The 10,982-nt window shown below is 49.1% G+C and overlaps 2 protein-coding genes across 2 annotated transcripts; both read right to left on the bottom strand.

Moving 5' to 3' along the window:
* Positions 1–711: 711 nt before the first annotated feature.
* Positions 712–1,977, bottom strand: ch25h (cholesterol 25-hydroxylase). Its single transcript, XM_085415396.1, has 2 exons — positions 1,542–1,977; positions 712–1,456 (listed from the first exon to the last, which is right to left on the bottom strand). The coding sequence occupies exons 1-2, from the start codon at positions 1,968–1,970 to the stop codon at positions 1,124–1,126; spliced, it is 762 nt and encodes a 253-aa protein (XP_085271522.1). The 5' UTR covers positions 1,971–1,977; the 3' UTR covers positions 712–1,123.
* Positions 1,978–8,103: 6,126 nt separating this feature from the next.
* LOC146664375 (cholesterol 25-hydroxylase-like protein) lies at positions 8,104–9,127 on the bottom strand. Its single transcript, XM_085415395.1, has 2 exons — positions 8,640–9,127; positions 8,104–8,554 (listed from the first exon to the last, which is right to left on the bottom strand). The coding sequence occupies exons 1-2, from the start codon at positions 9,066–9,068 to the stop codon at positions 8,222–8,224; spliced, it is 762 nt and encodes a 253-aa protein (XP_085271521.1). The 5' UTR covers positions 9,069–9,127; the 3' UTR covers positions 8,104–8,221.
* Between the last annotated feature and the right edge of the window lie 1,855 nt (positions 9,128–10,982).

The following is a 10,982-nucleotide window of genomic DNA, read 5'->3' as shown; positions in this document are numbered from 1 at the left end:
TGTGTGTGTGTGTGTGTGTGTCTGTGTGTGTGTGTGTGTCTGTGTGTCTGTGTGTCTGTGTGTGTGTGTGTCTGTGTGTGTGTGCGTCTCTGTGTGTGTGTGTGTCTGTGTGTGCGTCTCTGTGTGTGTGTGCGTCTGTGTCTCTGTGCGTCTGTGTGTGTGTGTGTGTGTGTGTGTCTGTGTGTGTGTCTGTGTGTGTGTGTGCGTCTCTGTGTGTGTGTGCGTCTGTGTCTCTGTGCGTCTGTGTGTGTGTGTGTGTGTGTGTGTCTGTGTGTCTGTGTGTCTGTGTGTGTGTGTGTCTCTGTGTGTGTGTGTGTGTGTGTCTGTGTGTGTGTGTGTCTGTGTGTGCGTCTCTGTGTGTGTGTGCGTCTGTGTCTCTGTGCGTCTGTGTGTGTGTGCGTCTGTGTGTCTGTGTGTCTGTGTGTGTGTGTGTGTCTCTGTGTGTGTGTGTGTGTGTGTGTGTCTGTGTGTGTGTGTGCGTCTGTGTGTGTGTCTGTGTGTGTGTGTGTGTGTCTGTGTGTGCGTCTCTGTGTGTGTGTGTGTCTGTGTGTGCGTCTCTGTGTGTGTGTGCGTCTGTGTCTCTGTGCGTCTGTGTGTGTGTGTGTGTGTGTGTGTCTGTGTGTGTGTCTGTGTGTGTGTCTGTGTGTGTGTGTGCGTCTCTGTGTGTGTGTTTTGGACACAAACAGGAAACAGACTTGTGTGTTTCTCTTCACAAACTTTATTTTAGCTTCATTTTGTCTTCAGTGCTCAAACTTTCACTTCCCAGTTCAGAATCAAACTTTCCAGTTTCCCTCTGACGCCGCGCTTCTCCTTCAGCGGCGGCGCGACTCCTCGTCTTCCTCGCCAGCTTATCTCTGTCCCTCGTTTCACTTTCGTCTGTCCCGCGCTCGCAGCCAGCTGCCTCATCGGCACATCTGTCCGGTATCAGTTAACGTGCTCACGCCGTCGACGGCTCACGGCGCTCTCGTGGCTCCGACTGCTCCGTCTCTACGTCAGAGAGGAGCAGCGAGTCGAGGAGAGCCCGCTGTGATTGGTGGGCTCAGAAGTGGCATAATAAATAAAAACAGGAAGAAATAAATAAATAGAAAACGTCTCTACATCAGCTCCTCGCCATCACGGCGGCTCAGTCCTGCGTCTGCAGCGTCCCGGCCAGGCGGTCCCAGTGGGTGAAGTACGGCGCAAAGTTGCACTTGGACTTGAGGTGGTGAAGGTCGTGGTGGCGCGCCCCGCCGTACAGCCCCAGCGGCACCAGGCGGTGCGTGGCCCACGGCAGGTCGTAGCCGCAGTGATCCTCCACCGACAGCCAGATGTTGACCACGAAGAAGGCGAGCTCGGTGAGCGGGTGGCAGCCCAGCAGGAGGGGGTTGGCGGCAGCGAACAGGCCCAGGCTGAGGGTCTCCCAGGTGCCCGAGTACTCGGCGGTGAGGGCGGAGGTGGAGGTGTAGGTGTGGTGCACCTGCAGGAGGAGGAGAGAGAGCGTGAGGTGGAGGAAGAACAAAGGCGTGACACCGTCACCACCGCCATCGTCCTCGGGGACTCACCTTGTGGAAGGTGCGGTAGAGCCAGGGCACTCGGTGGTGCAGCAGGTGCCAGGCGAAGCTCTGGAAGTCAAAGAGCAGCAGGCACACGAGCACCTGAGCCAGCAGGCGCGGAAGGGGCGGGGCCTCCTCGGTCAGGTGCACCGGCCTCAGGTACCAGTGCAGCACGGTGAGCGGGAAGATGAAGACCAGGTGGTTGTAGAGCGTCAGAGCCAGGCAGCGCCGCACCGACGACCAGCTGACGGAGCTCTGAGGCTGCAGCTTGTACCTGAGCACCCACGCCCACCTGGTGGACAGCGCGTCCAGCAGCAGGAAGGGCAGGCAGAAGGACAGGTAGACGCAGAGCGAGAAGAGCACGGGGAAGAAGGGCGAGCGCAGGAGAGGGGCGTGTCCCAGCACGAAGGTCCACAGAGGCTGCAGCAGCATCGCCATCCTTCAGTTTGTCTCACAGTCGGAGCTCTGCTCGCCTTCATCACCACTGCTCCATTTAATCAGGCAGCAGGCCCCGCCCACACAGCGTCAGCAGCAAGAACCCGCCCTGCCGTCCTTATTGGGATGTTTCCAACTGCCGGAGGGAAAATGGAAAACTCTCCCTCCCACACTTCCACATTCCACAGCAGGCTCTTTCACTGTGCACTGAGGATTGTCCCTGTGAGAGCCGCTCACCTGCTTCCATTGTTGGCAGGTTGAGCACGTGTGTGATGTTTACACGGGCTGAAGCAACCTTTAGCTACAGCTGCGGTGTTAGCCCGCGCTGCCACACCTGAGCTGTGCAGGTTCACACACCTGAGGCTCTAAGTGAACATTAAAGAAGCTGTGCTTCAACTTTGTGGTGCGTGAGAGTCTGTACCTCTGCTGAAGTACAGGATGTGTGTACTTGTGTACTCGTGTGTGTGTGTGTGTGTGTGTGTCAGCATTATGAGAAATGAATGTGTGAGCTTACAGTGGTTCAGACTCACTGAGGATGATGACGACAGGTTGTTTCCTCTGATGATGAAGGCTCACATTCCTCGCCGTCTCTTCTCGTCACGTGTCAGTCGAGCGTCGCGAGGCATCAGAAACCGGAGAAATGGCGGTAGGTGGTTCCGGTCCGTGTAAGGATGTCGGCTCTTCATTTGTTGACTGCACAAACTGTCGACTCAGGAGCTGATGGGATTTAAACATCGTGCCAGTTTGAGCCACACAGGTTCTTCTGCTGTTCTCAGTCTTTTCTATATCTGATCGCAATAAATAATAATAAATAATAACATCTTCATTAAGGAGGCGTTCCTTCTTCATTGTGATAAAAAACTGAGTTTATTGATGAAACATTTGGAACTTTACTTTTCCAGAATCACAATAAAACATTTCAGTTTCATTTCACTGAAACATCAGGAAGTAACGATGATGTAACGCAGCCGTCCTGCTGCAGGGCGCCGCGCCGTGGCGAAATATCTGCTCTATTTACAAGAAACATCAGTAAAATGACAAAACCTGAACATGTTAAATGTAAAGCTGTGAATAAACTTAAATCACATGCAGTCACAAATGTAACAGTAACAGTTATTAGTGTTTCACAGATAAGTACTGAAAGTTTCTGTAACTGAAATAAGACTAATTATGGTGTTGGGAGGTCAGATCTTCGTTCTGAGCAGGAAGTGGTTTATGGCGGAAACGCTGGCGAGGACATTACAGAGTGTGGGACGCTTCAAACGCACAGCGTGGACTTTTCAGCCTTTTGGGAACGAAACAGCCAGAAACAAGAGAGAGCAGAGCGGTTTTAGCGTGAACCGAGTGATGACAAAACGCAGCTATTATGTTTATTTGTGAACACCGGGGAGGTGGCAGCGACTGTGGTTAACACACTCTGACGCACACTCCAGCAAAAAGCGAAGACAGCTCCTTCATTTTCCTTCTGTTGTGTTCATCAAAAGCCACCTGACACCGAGAACGTCCGATTTTATAACCAGCTGTTTGAAACACAACTATTTGTTTTGTCATCACAATAAATGAAGGAAATAAGCGTGTGCTAAATGTCTGAGAGGTGGCACTGACACTGAATCTCATCCTTCTGTCATGTACGTTGCTCAGCTTAAATATTTCTTTGTTTTAATAAGTGAAATTACATCTGAAGTCATAAAGTGGATTCAGAGGACAAATATAGCAAAGCAAACTGTAGCAATGCTGCAGTTCAGCTCTGTGATCACATCATTAGATGAGGTGACGTAGCCTCTGTTACAGTTTTTTACAGACGCTAGGACACATGTCTCAATACTTAGGTCACGTTTGCAAAACTCCTCACACAGTGAGCACAACAGAAGTCTATGTGGGCTAAACTGAGGACCAGTTATCATTGTTTTGGCACAAAATGCATTCAATGACTACATCTCTCAAATTTCATGAATTATCTTCTCACTCAGACACAACAACTGCCAAAAATCTTTGTACGTACAGGACATTTTGCATGTGCTTACATACTGTTTTCAAAACTGTTAAACTTATGGCCAAAACAATAACACAATGCAAAACTTGAAAAGAGCAAAATCCAACAGCAATATTTTATTGAAACATATTTTAAATCTAAAAATGCAGTTTAACCAGCCACAGCTGATTCTCATTGTAGATGAACATCTACACAGGTGTTACTCCTTCAATTTTTCAACTCCTTCAATTCTGGCAGCCAGAAGATTCTTTCCTAGGTGTGTTGCCCTAGATGACATAAGATGTGATGTGGATGAGAACCTGTGGCCAAATGGAGGAGACCGAGTAGATTAGCATTACTATTGTATGTGTATCAGTGGATGGTGTGTATACAAATTCTTGTATTTTGGGATTACTTAGTGCAAAAAAATAAAAATACATAAACAAATATTAACGAATTCTGCATGATGTCTGATTCATTCCAGTAACATATATTGAAATTATAAACAGAGATGTGTCCTTGTTTTACACAAGAAAACACTGTAATGCTACATGTTGTTAGTGTTTTTTAGGTCATTGTTTTGTGGGTGACAAAGTGTGTTTGTCGGCTGTCAACCTTTGCTAGTGTTCTGGAAGAATGAGTTTATTTGAGACCTGAATGAAGTGTTTTGGTAGTTGTAGTGCATTTTGAATGTGAAATGAACTGCTTTGCCAAGCTGACGGTCAGTTAGGAGGATTGTGTGAAGAGTTTTGCAAAAGTGACCTAAGTATTGTGACATGTGTCCTAGCGGCTGTAAAAAACTGTAATCCCACAGAGGACAAGCTCCCATTGTTCCAGCAGCAAAGGAGCCAGGCAGCAATGAACACACAGATGGAACATTCATGTCCAAAAACAGAAGAAAATATAAAAATATACACGTAGAAGAAATATATAGATAAAAATATATGTCCATGTGCTCCCACGGAGGGCTGGGATGTTAACAGCAGCAGGTTTTCAGCTTTGAGAGATTTTTGTCTTATAAACCGAGTTTCTGTGCACGATGGATTATTTTCTTATATTAAAGATTTGAATGTAAAAGAATTTTCTGGATCCGTGATGAGAAGAGATGACTGTTCTCAGGAATCATCAGGGGAACCACAGCCTGTCATCATCATCCTCAGTGAGTCTGAACCACTGTACGCGCACACATTCCTTATAATGTTGACACACACACACACACACACTGGTTTAGCCTCCCCTCGCTGTGATGAAGACCCTCCCCCTCATGCAAACACACGCCTCCATAAAAACAGCACACATGTCTGATCTTACTGTAAAGCACTTTGTGATTTTTATCTATGAAATGTGCTATATAAATAAATTTTACTTACTTACTACAAATATTTCCTTCATCTCAGAAATGTGAAGCAAGAATTTCAAATAAAATGCAACAGAAATAAAAAACCAAGAAACTCAGTCAGAAAAGGATTTGGTCAGATTCCAGGTCTCAGGCTGTAATCACAGCGCGGGGGGGCAGGAAGTCTATGAATGTGTGTGCGCTGCTTGAAACAGAAAGTGCAGCAGCACAAAGAGGAGATTGAAGGATAACAGCATGTTTGTGCGGCTCTGACTCACTCGGTCTCCCACGCGCTCCACAGCCTTTCCAAGGACCAGCGTTTCTCCTGAAGTGACGTCAGATTCCTGCTGCGTGCAGATTTCATGTCATCCTGAAACACACATCGGGATTTTCTGGCCTCGCTCCACCAGCTTCCCGACTCCCGAACACATGTTTATCACATCTCTTTATCTCATTCTCAGCACACTGCAGCTTTCAGAACAGTTCAAACGTGTTTCAGCACTAAAGCCATTAAAACTTTTCACTCAAATCACTTCAACTCTGATCAATTCAAAGTTTTCATCCCCGTTTTAAAACTTGGACAGCAGATCTGATCCACGTTCACTGGCTGTGAAACCACTTCTGTGGGTTTGCATCATAATCGGGAAGAAAGATGACTGAACACGGTTGTTGATCTGAGGGTTTCACAAACTGCTGACTTGTTGGGACACGACAGAGAAAGCGTTTCTCACACAGCGATTTGTTTCCCAGCACCGAGCTGAATCTCAGCCACCAAGCAGCAGACCCGAAGAAAAACGTGGGTCAGCCCGGTCCCAGCAAGCTGTACCTGATAAAGTGATTTGTAGCATAGGCATGGGTGTGACACGCACCTGAGAACGTGTCGAACTGAAGGACGCGTCGCTGTGGACTGAGCATGCTCACTCTGCACAGGCAGGAGGTAACGCAGTACAAATACTGTGTTTCTCTACTTAAGTAGAATTTTCAGGCATCTGTACTTTACTTGAATATTTATTTTTTAGGAACATTTTACTTCAAAACTTGGTTTGATTCGAGGGGAGCTAATATTTCGTCACAGCCTCCTGTTCTGTATAATCTCCATATTCAGGGCTGAACGTGAGCACATTCGGCACCACGCTGCAACGACTGCAGGACTGGAAGCTGCAGTTAATGGATTAATAATAATGGATTGGATTTATATAGCACTTTTCAAGGCACCCAAAGCGCTTTACAACACCACTATTCATTCACTCTCACATTCACACACTGGTGGAGGCAGCTACGGTTGTAGCCACAGCTGCCCTGGGGTAGACTGACAGAAGCCAGGCTGCCATATCGCACCATCGGCCCCTCTGGCCAACACCAGTAGGCAGCAAGGTAAAGAGTCTTGCCCAAGGACACAACGACCAGGACAGAGAGCCTGGGGATCGAACCGGCGACCTTCCGGTTACAGATGCGCTTGCGGTACATCAGCATCCAGCTAGCCCGACTGAAGAGGAGCGAGCGCAAAGGCAGTGACGTGGGGAAATGTGCAAGGCAGCTCTACAAACATCAGCAAACACACAAACTGTTGTGTGCAGTTTGTCTCACAGTGTGTTGCAGATAAAGTCCAGCTGCTGTGTGTGACAGGGAGAGGAGAGACAGAGAGCTAAGTTCACTCAGAGATGGAGACAGGAGAATAAACAGTGTCAGTGTAGAGACATCAGCCAGGACACTCATCAAACATCTGCTCACATCTGTTGTGTACAAGCACAGAGAGCAGCAGGTCAGCTGATCACAGCCTGCACACCAAGGAAACGTAGTGCAGCTCTCAGTAGAAATGACTGAGTTTGATTGGTGTGGGAGCATCGCAGTGTCACATTCCCCCCCCACACACACGGTGGATTCAGGAGGTGGTGTGTAACCCTGACTGAGCTCATGTTCCTCTTTAGAGTCACCCTCCACATGCAGGCAACAGGAAGTAGATTCATCTATATCCTGTGTGCTGATATTATTGTATTACAACATTCAGAGAACACAAGGTTCAGTTAGCTTTGCACAAACAGAGCTGTTCTTTGTACTCTGAGTACTCTTCAGGTAACGTTTCAATTTTACTCGAGTACAGACTCAGTACTTCAGCTTTAATGGAGTAGTTTTAAACAGGAGTATTTGTATTAATACTTGAGTACAGAACGTGTACTTTTACCACCTCGTTCACTCATCAACTTTGAAGGACATCAACACAACAATACACACAAATCTGTGTGTGTGTGTGTGTGCGTCTGTGTGTGTGTGTGTGTGTCTGTGTGTGTGTCTGTGTGTGTCTGTGTGTGTGTGTCTGTGTGTGTGAGTCTGTGTGTTTGTGTCTGTGTGTGTGTGTGTGTCTGTGTGTGTGTCTCTGTGCGTCTGTGTGTGTGTGTGTGTGTCTGTGTGTGTGTGTGTATGCATCTGTGCGTCTGTGTGTGTGTGTCTCTGTGTGTGTCTCTGTGCGTCTGTGTGTGTGTGTCTGTGTGTGTGTTTTGGACACAAACAGGAAACAGACTTGTGTGTTTCTCTTCACAAACTTTATTTTAGCTTCATTTTGTCTTCAGTGCTCAAACTTTCACTTCCCAGTTCAGAATCAAACTTTCCAGTTTCCCTCTGACGCCGCGCTTCTCCTTCAGCGGCGGCGCGACTCCTCGTCTTCCTCGCCAGCTTATCTCTGTCCCTCGTTTCACTTTCGTCTGTCCCGCGCTCGCAGCCAGCTGCCTCATCGGCACATCTGTCCGGTATCAGTTAACGTGCTCACGCCGTCGACGGCTCACGGCGCTCTCGTGGCTCTGACTGCTCCGTCTCTACGTCAGAGAGGAGCAGCGAGTCGAGGAGAGCCCGCTGTGATTGGTGGGCTCAGAAGTGGCATAATAAATAAAAACAGGAAGAAATAAATAAATAGAAAACGTCTCTACATCAGCTCCTCGCCATCACGGCGGCTCAGTCCTGCGTCTGCAGCGTCCCGGCCAGGCGGTCCCAGTGGGTGAAGTACGGCGCAAAGTTGCACTTGGACTTGAGGTGGTGAAGGTCGTGGTGGCGCGCCCCGCCGTACAGCCCCAGCGGCACCAGGCGGTGCGTGGCCCACGGCAGGTCGTAGCCGCAGTGATCCTCCACCGACAGCCAGATGTTGACCACGAAGAAGGCGAGCTCGGTGAGCGGGTGGCAGCCCAGCAGGAGGGGGTTGGCGGCAGCGAACAGGCCCAGGCTGAGGGTCTCCCAGGTGCCCGAGTACTCGGCGGTGAGGGCGGAGGTGGAGGTGTAGGTGTGGTGCACCTGCAGGAAGAGGAGAGAGAGCGTGAGGTGGAGGAAGAACAAAGGCGTGACACCGTCACCACCGCCATCGTCCTCGGGGACTCACCTTGTGGAAGGTGCGGTAGAGCCAGGGCACTCGGTGGTGCAGCAGGTGCCAGGCGAAGCTCTGGAAGTCAAAGAGCAGCAGGCACACGAGCACCTGAGCCAGCAGGCGCGGAAGGGGCGGGGCCTCCTCGGTCAGGTGCACCGGCCTCAGGTACCAGTGCAGCACGGTGAGCGGGAAGATGAAGACCAGGTGGTTGTAGAGCGTCAGAGCCAGGCAGCGCCGCACCGACGACCAGCTGACGGAGCTCTGAGGCTGCAGCTTGTACCTGAGCACCCACGCCCACCTGGTGGACAGCGCGTCCAGCAGCAGGAAGGGCAGGCAGAAGGACAGGTAGACGCAGAGCGAGAAGAGCACGGGGAAGAAGGGCGAGCGCAGGAGGGGGGCGTGTCCCAGCACGAAGGTCCACAGAGGCTGCAGCAGCATCGCCATCCTTCAGTTTGTCTCACAGTCGGAGCTCTGCTCGCCTTCATCACCACTGCTCCATTTAATCAGGCAGCAGGCCCCGCCCACACAGCGTCAGCAGCAAGAACCCGCCCTGCCGTCCTTATTGGGATGTTTCCTACTGCCGGAGGGAAAATGGAAAACCCTCACTCCCACACACAAACGGCTGCTTGTCTTTGAACGTGTTATTGTCGGGGAGACGTCACACAAGTTTGTCAAAGCCACGCCCCCCGGTGCGTTCCTCCTCAAAGGTGATTAAAATCATCAAAGAGGTTTAAAAACATGTTTTTCTGCTTATCTTGCGTGTTCAGCTCTTTTAGATTAAAGATGAGCTGAAGAATAAAATCTGAATTCCAAAACATCTCGAGGATTCCTGTTGAAATGTTACCGTGGTGACTGTGACCCCCTCGCACTAATGACACGTGAGTGCTCGAAGAAGGGGTCAGGTGTAGAGAGTGCATGAGGTGAGGTGCTGTTCTAAATAAAGTTTCATCTTCCTCTCTGAAAGAATCAACGTGAAGCCTCACTGAAGTCCAGCCAGGCTGTACCTGTGCTGGGCGGAGCCTCAGAGGTGCCAGGTGTCCTCAGACTGAGCTGATGTTTCTCTTCGTGTCAGAAGCGGTGATGGTGGGAAATGCTGGTCTGAGCATGCTCACTGACTCGCTGTTAGAGATGTGCTGAAGAGTCACAGCTTCACACTCAGCCCTACGGTGACACCTGCTGGTGCTTCAGCCTCACTGCAGCGTGAGAGTTTCAGGTGTGGACGTGGAGCTCTGAACCACAGCTGCTGTTCAGCTGGGTCTGTTCCAGATGTTCCAGCTGTGCTTCACGTTCCTCTGCTGCAGTAAATGAGTGAATCTGTGATGGAATCATTCATTAACTTTATTTAAACGTCTGTTTCATTAAATGGTGTGCAGACGCCACAGACAGGTAAGGTACACCTGAGCAGCGAGCAGCAGGTAAATACGAGGAAAGCTGCAGACACAGTTGCGTGTGCAGAGAAAAGCACGAAGCCTTTCTGAAAGACTCATTACGACCTCGTTAGACAGGAATAATGTTTACTGGCATATTCATAAAGTGCTCCTCTTCACTTGACCCCTGTTTCAATTCAGGGGGTCAGTGTTGACATTGTGGAGGACTATAAATACCTTGGAGTTCACATTGACAATAAACTGGACTGGGCTAAAAACACCACAGCACTTTACAGGAAGGGCCAGAGTCGTCTCTATTTTTTGAGGCCACTGAGGTCCTTCAACATCTGCCAGAAAATGCTGAGGATTTTCTATGAGTCTGTGGTGGCCAGTGCGATCCTCTATGCTGTTGCATGCTGGGGGAGCAGGCTGAGGGTCGCAGATGCCAACAGACTTAATAAACTGATCCGTAAGGCCAGCAATGTTGTGGGGATGGAGCTGGACTCCCTCAAGGTGGTGTCGGAGAGGCGGATGCTGTCCAAGATAAAGACAATGTTGGATAACACCTCCCACCCACTCCATGACATGCTGGTCAGTCACAGGAGCTCGTTCAGTGAGAGACTGAGATTACCGAAAAGCACCACTGAACGACACAGGAAATCATTCCTGCCTGTGGCCATCTCCCTGTACAACGCATCCACTTAACACACTGTTTGCTGCTACAACTGCACATGTTTCTTTTCCAACTATTTATTTATGAGTGACTTATGTATGTATGTATGTATATATATGTATATATTGTACTATTCTTAGTTAGCGTATTGTCTGTCTTGTCTTAATGTTGGTTTAAAATGGAGCACTGTAACAAAAAATAATTTCCCCCAGGGATCAATAAAGTATTCTGATTCTGATTCTGATTCATCAAGTTTACACTGCAAAACACAGATGGTTACACTGAGCAAAGAAGTTCTTACTTTAAACAACTAAAAAA

The sequence above is a fragment of the Rhamphochromis longiceps genome, linkage group LG8 (genome assembly GCF_057381845.1).
Source record: "Rhamphochromis longiceps isolate RC_006_pf linkage group LG8, R_longiceps_female_GT1.1, whole genome shotgun sequence".
In the NCBI taxonomy this organism is placed as follows: Eukaryota; Metazoa; Chordata; class Actinopteri; order Cichliformes; family Cichlidae; genus Rhamphochromis; species Rhamphochromis longiceps.
The sequence above is the reverse complement of the archived record's forward strand: the minus strand, read 5'-3'. Positions and strand labels throughout refer to the sequence as shown.

What these genes read in the sequence shown, in the direction of transcription:
- ch25h (XM_085415396.1), bottom strand. Translation starts at nt 1,970, where the DNA reads ATGGCGATGCTGCTGCAGCCTCTGTGGACCTTCGTGCTGGGACACGCC. An exon ending in TCTACCGCACCTTCCACAAG is followed by an intron (nt 1,457 to 1,541) that starts GTGAGTCCCCGA and finishes CTCCTCCTGCAG; the next exon opens with GTGCACCACACCTACACCTC.
- LOC146664375 (XM_085415395.1), bottom strand. Translation starts at nt 9,068, where the DNA reads ATGGCGATGCTGCTGCAGCCTCTGTGGACCTTCGTGCTGGGACACGCC. An exon ending in TCTACCGCACCTTCCACAAG is followed by an intron (nt 8,555 to 8,639) that starts GTGAGTCCCCGA and finishes CTCTTCCTGCAG; the next exon opens with GTGCACCACACCTACACCTC.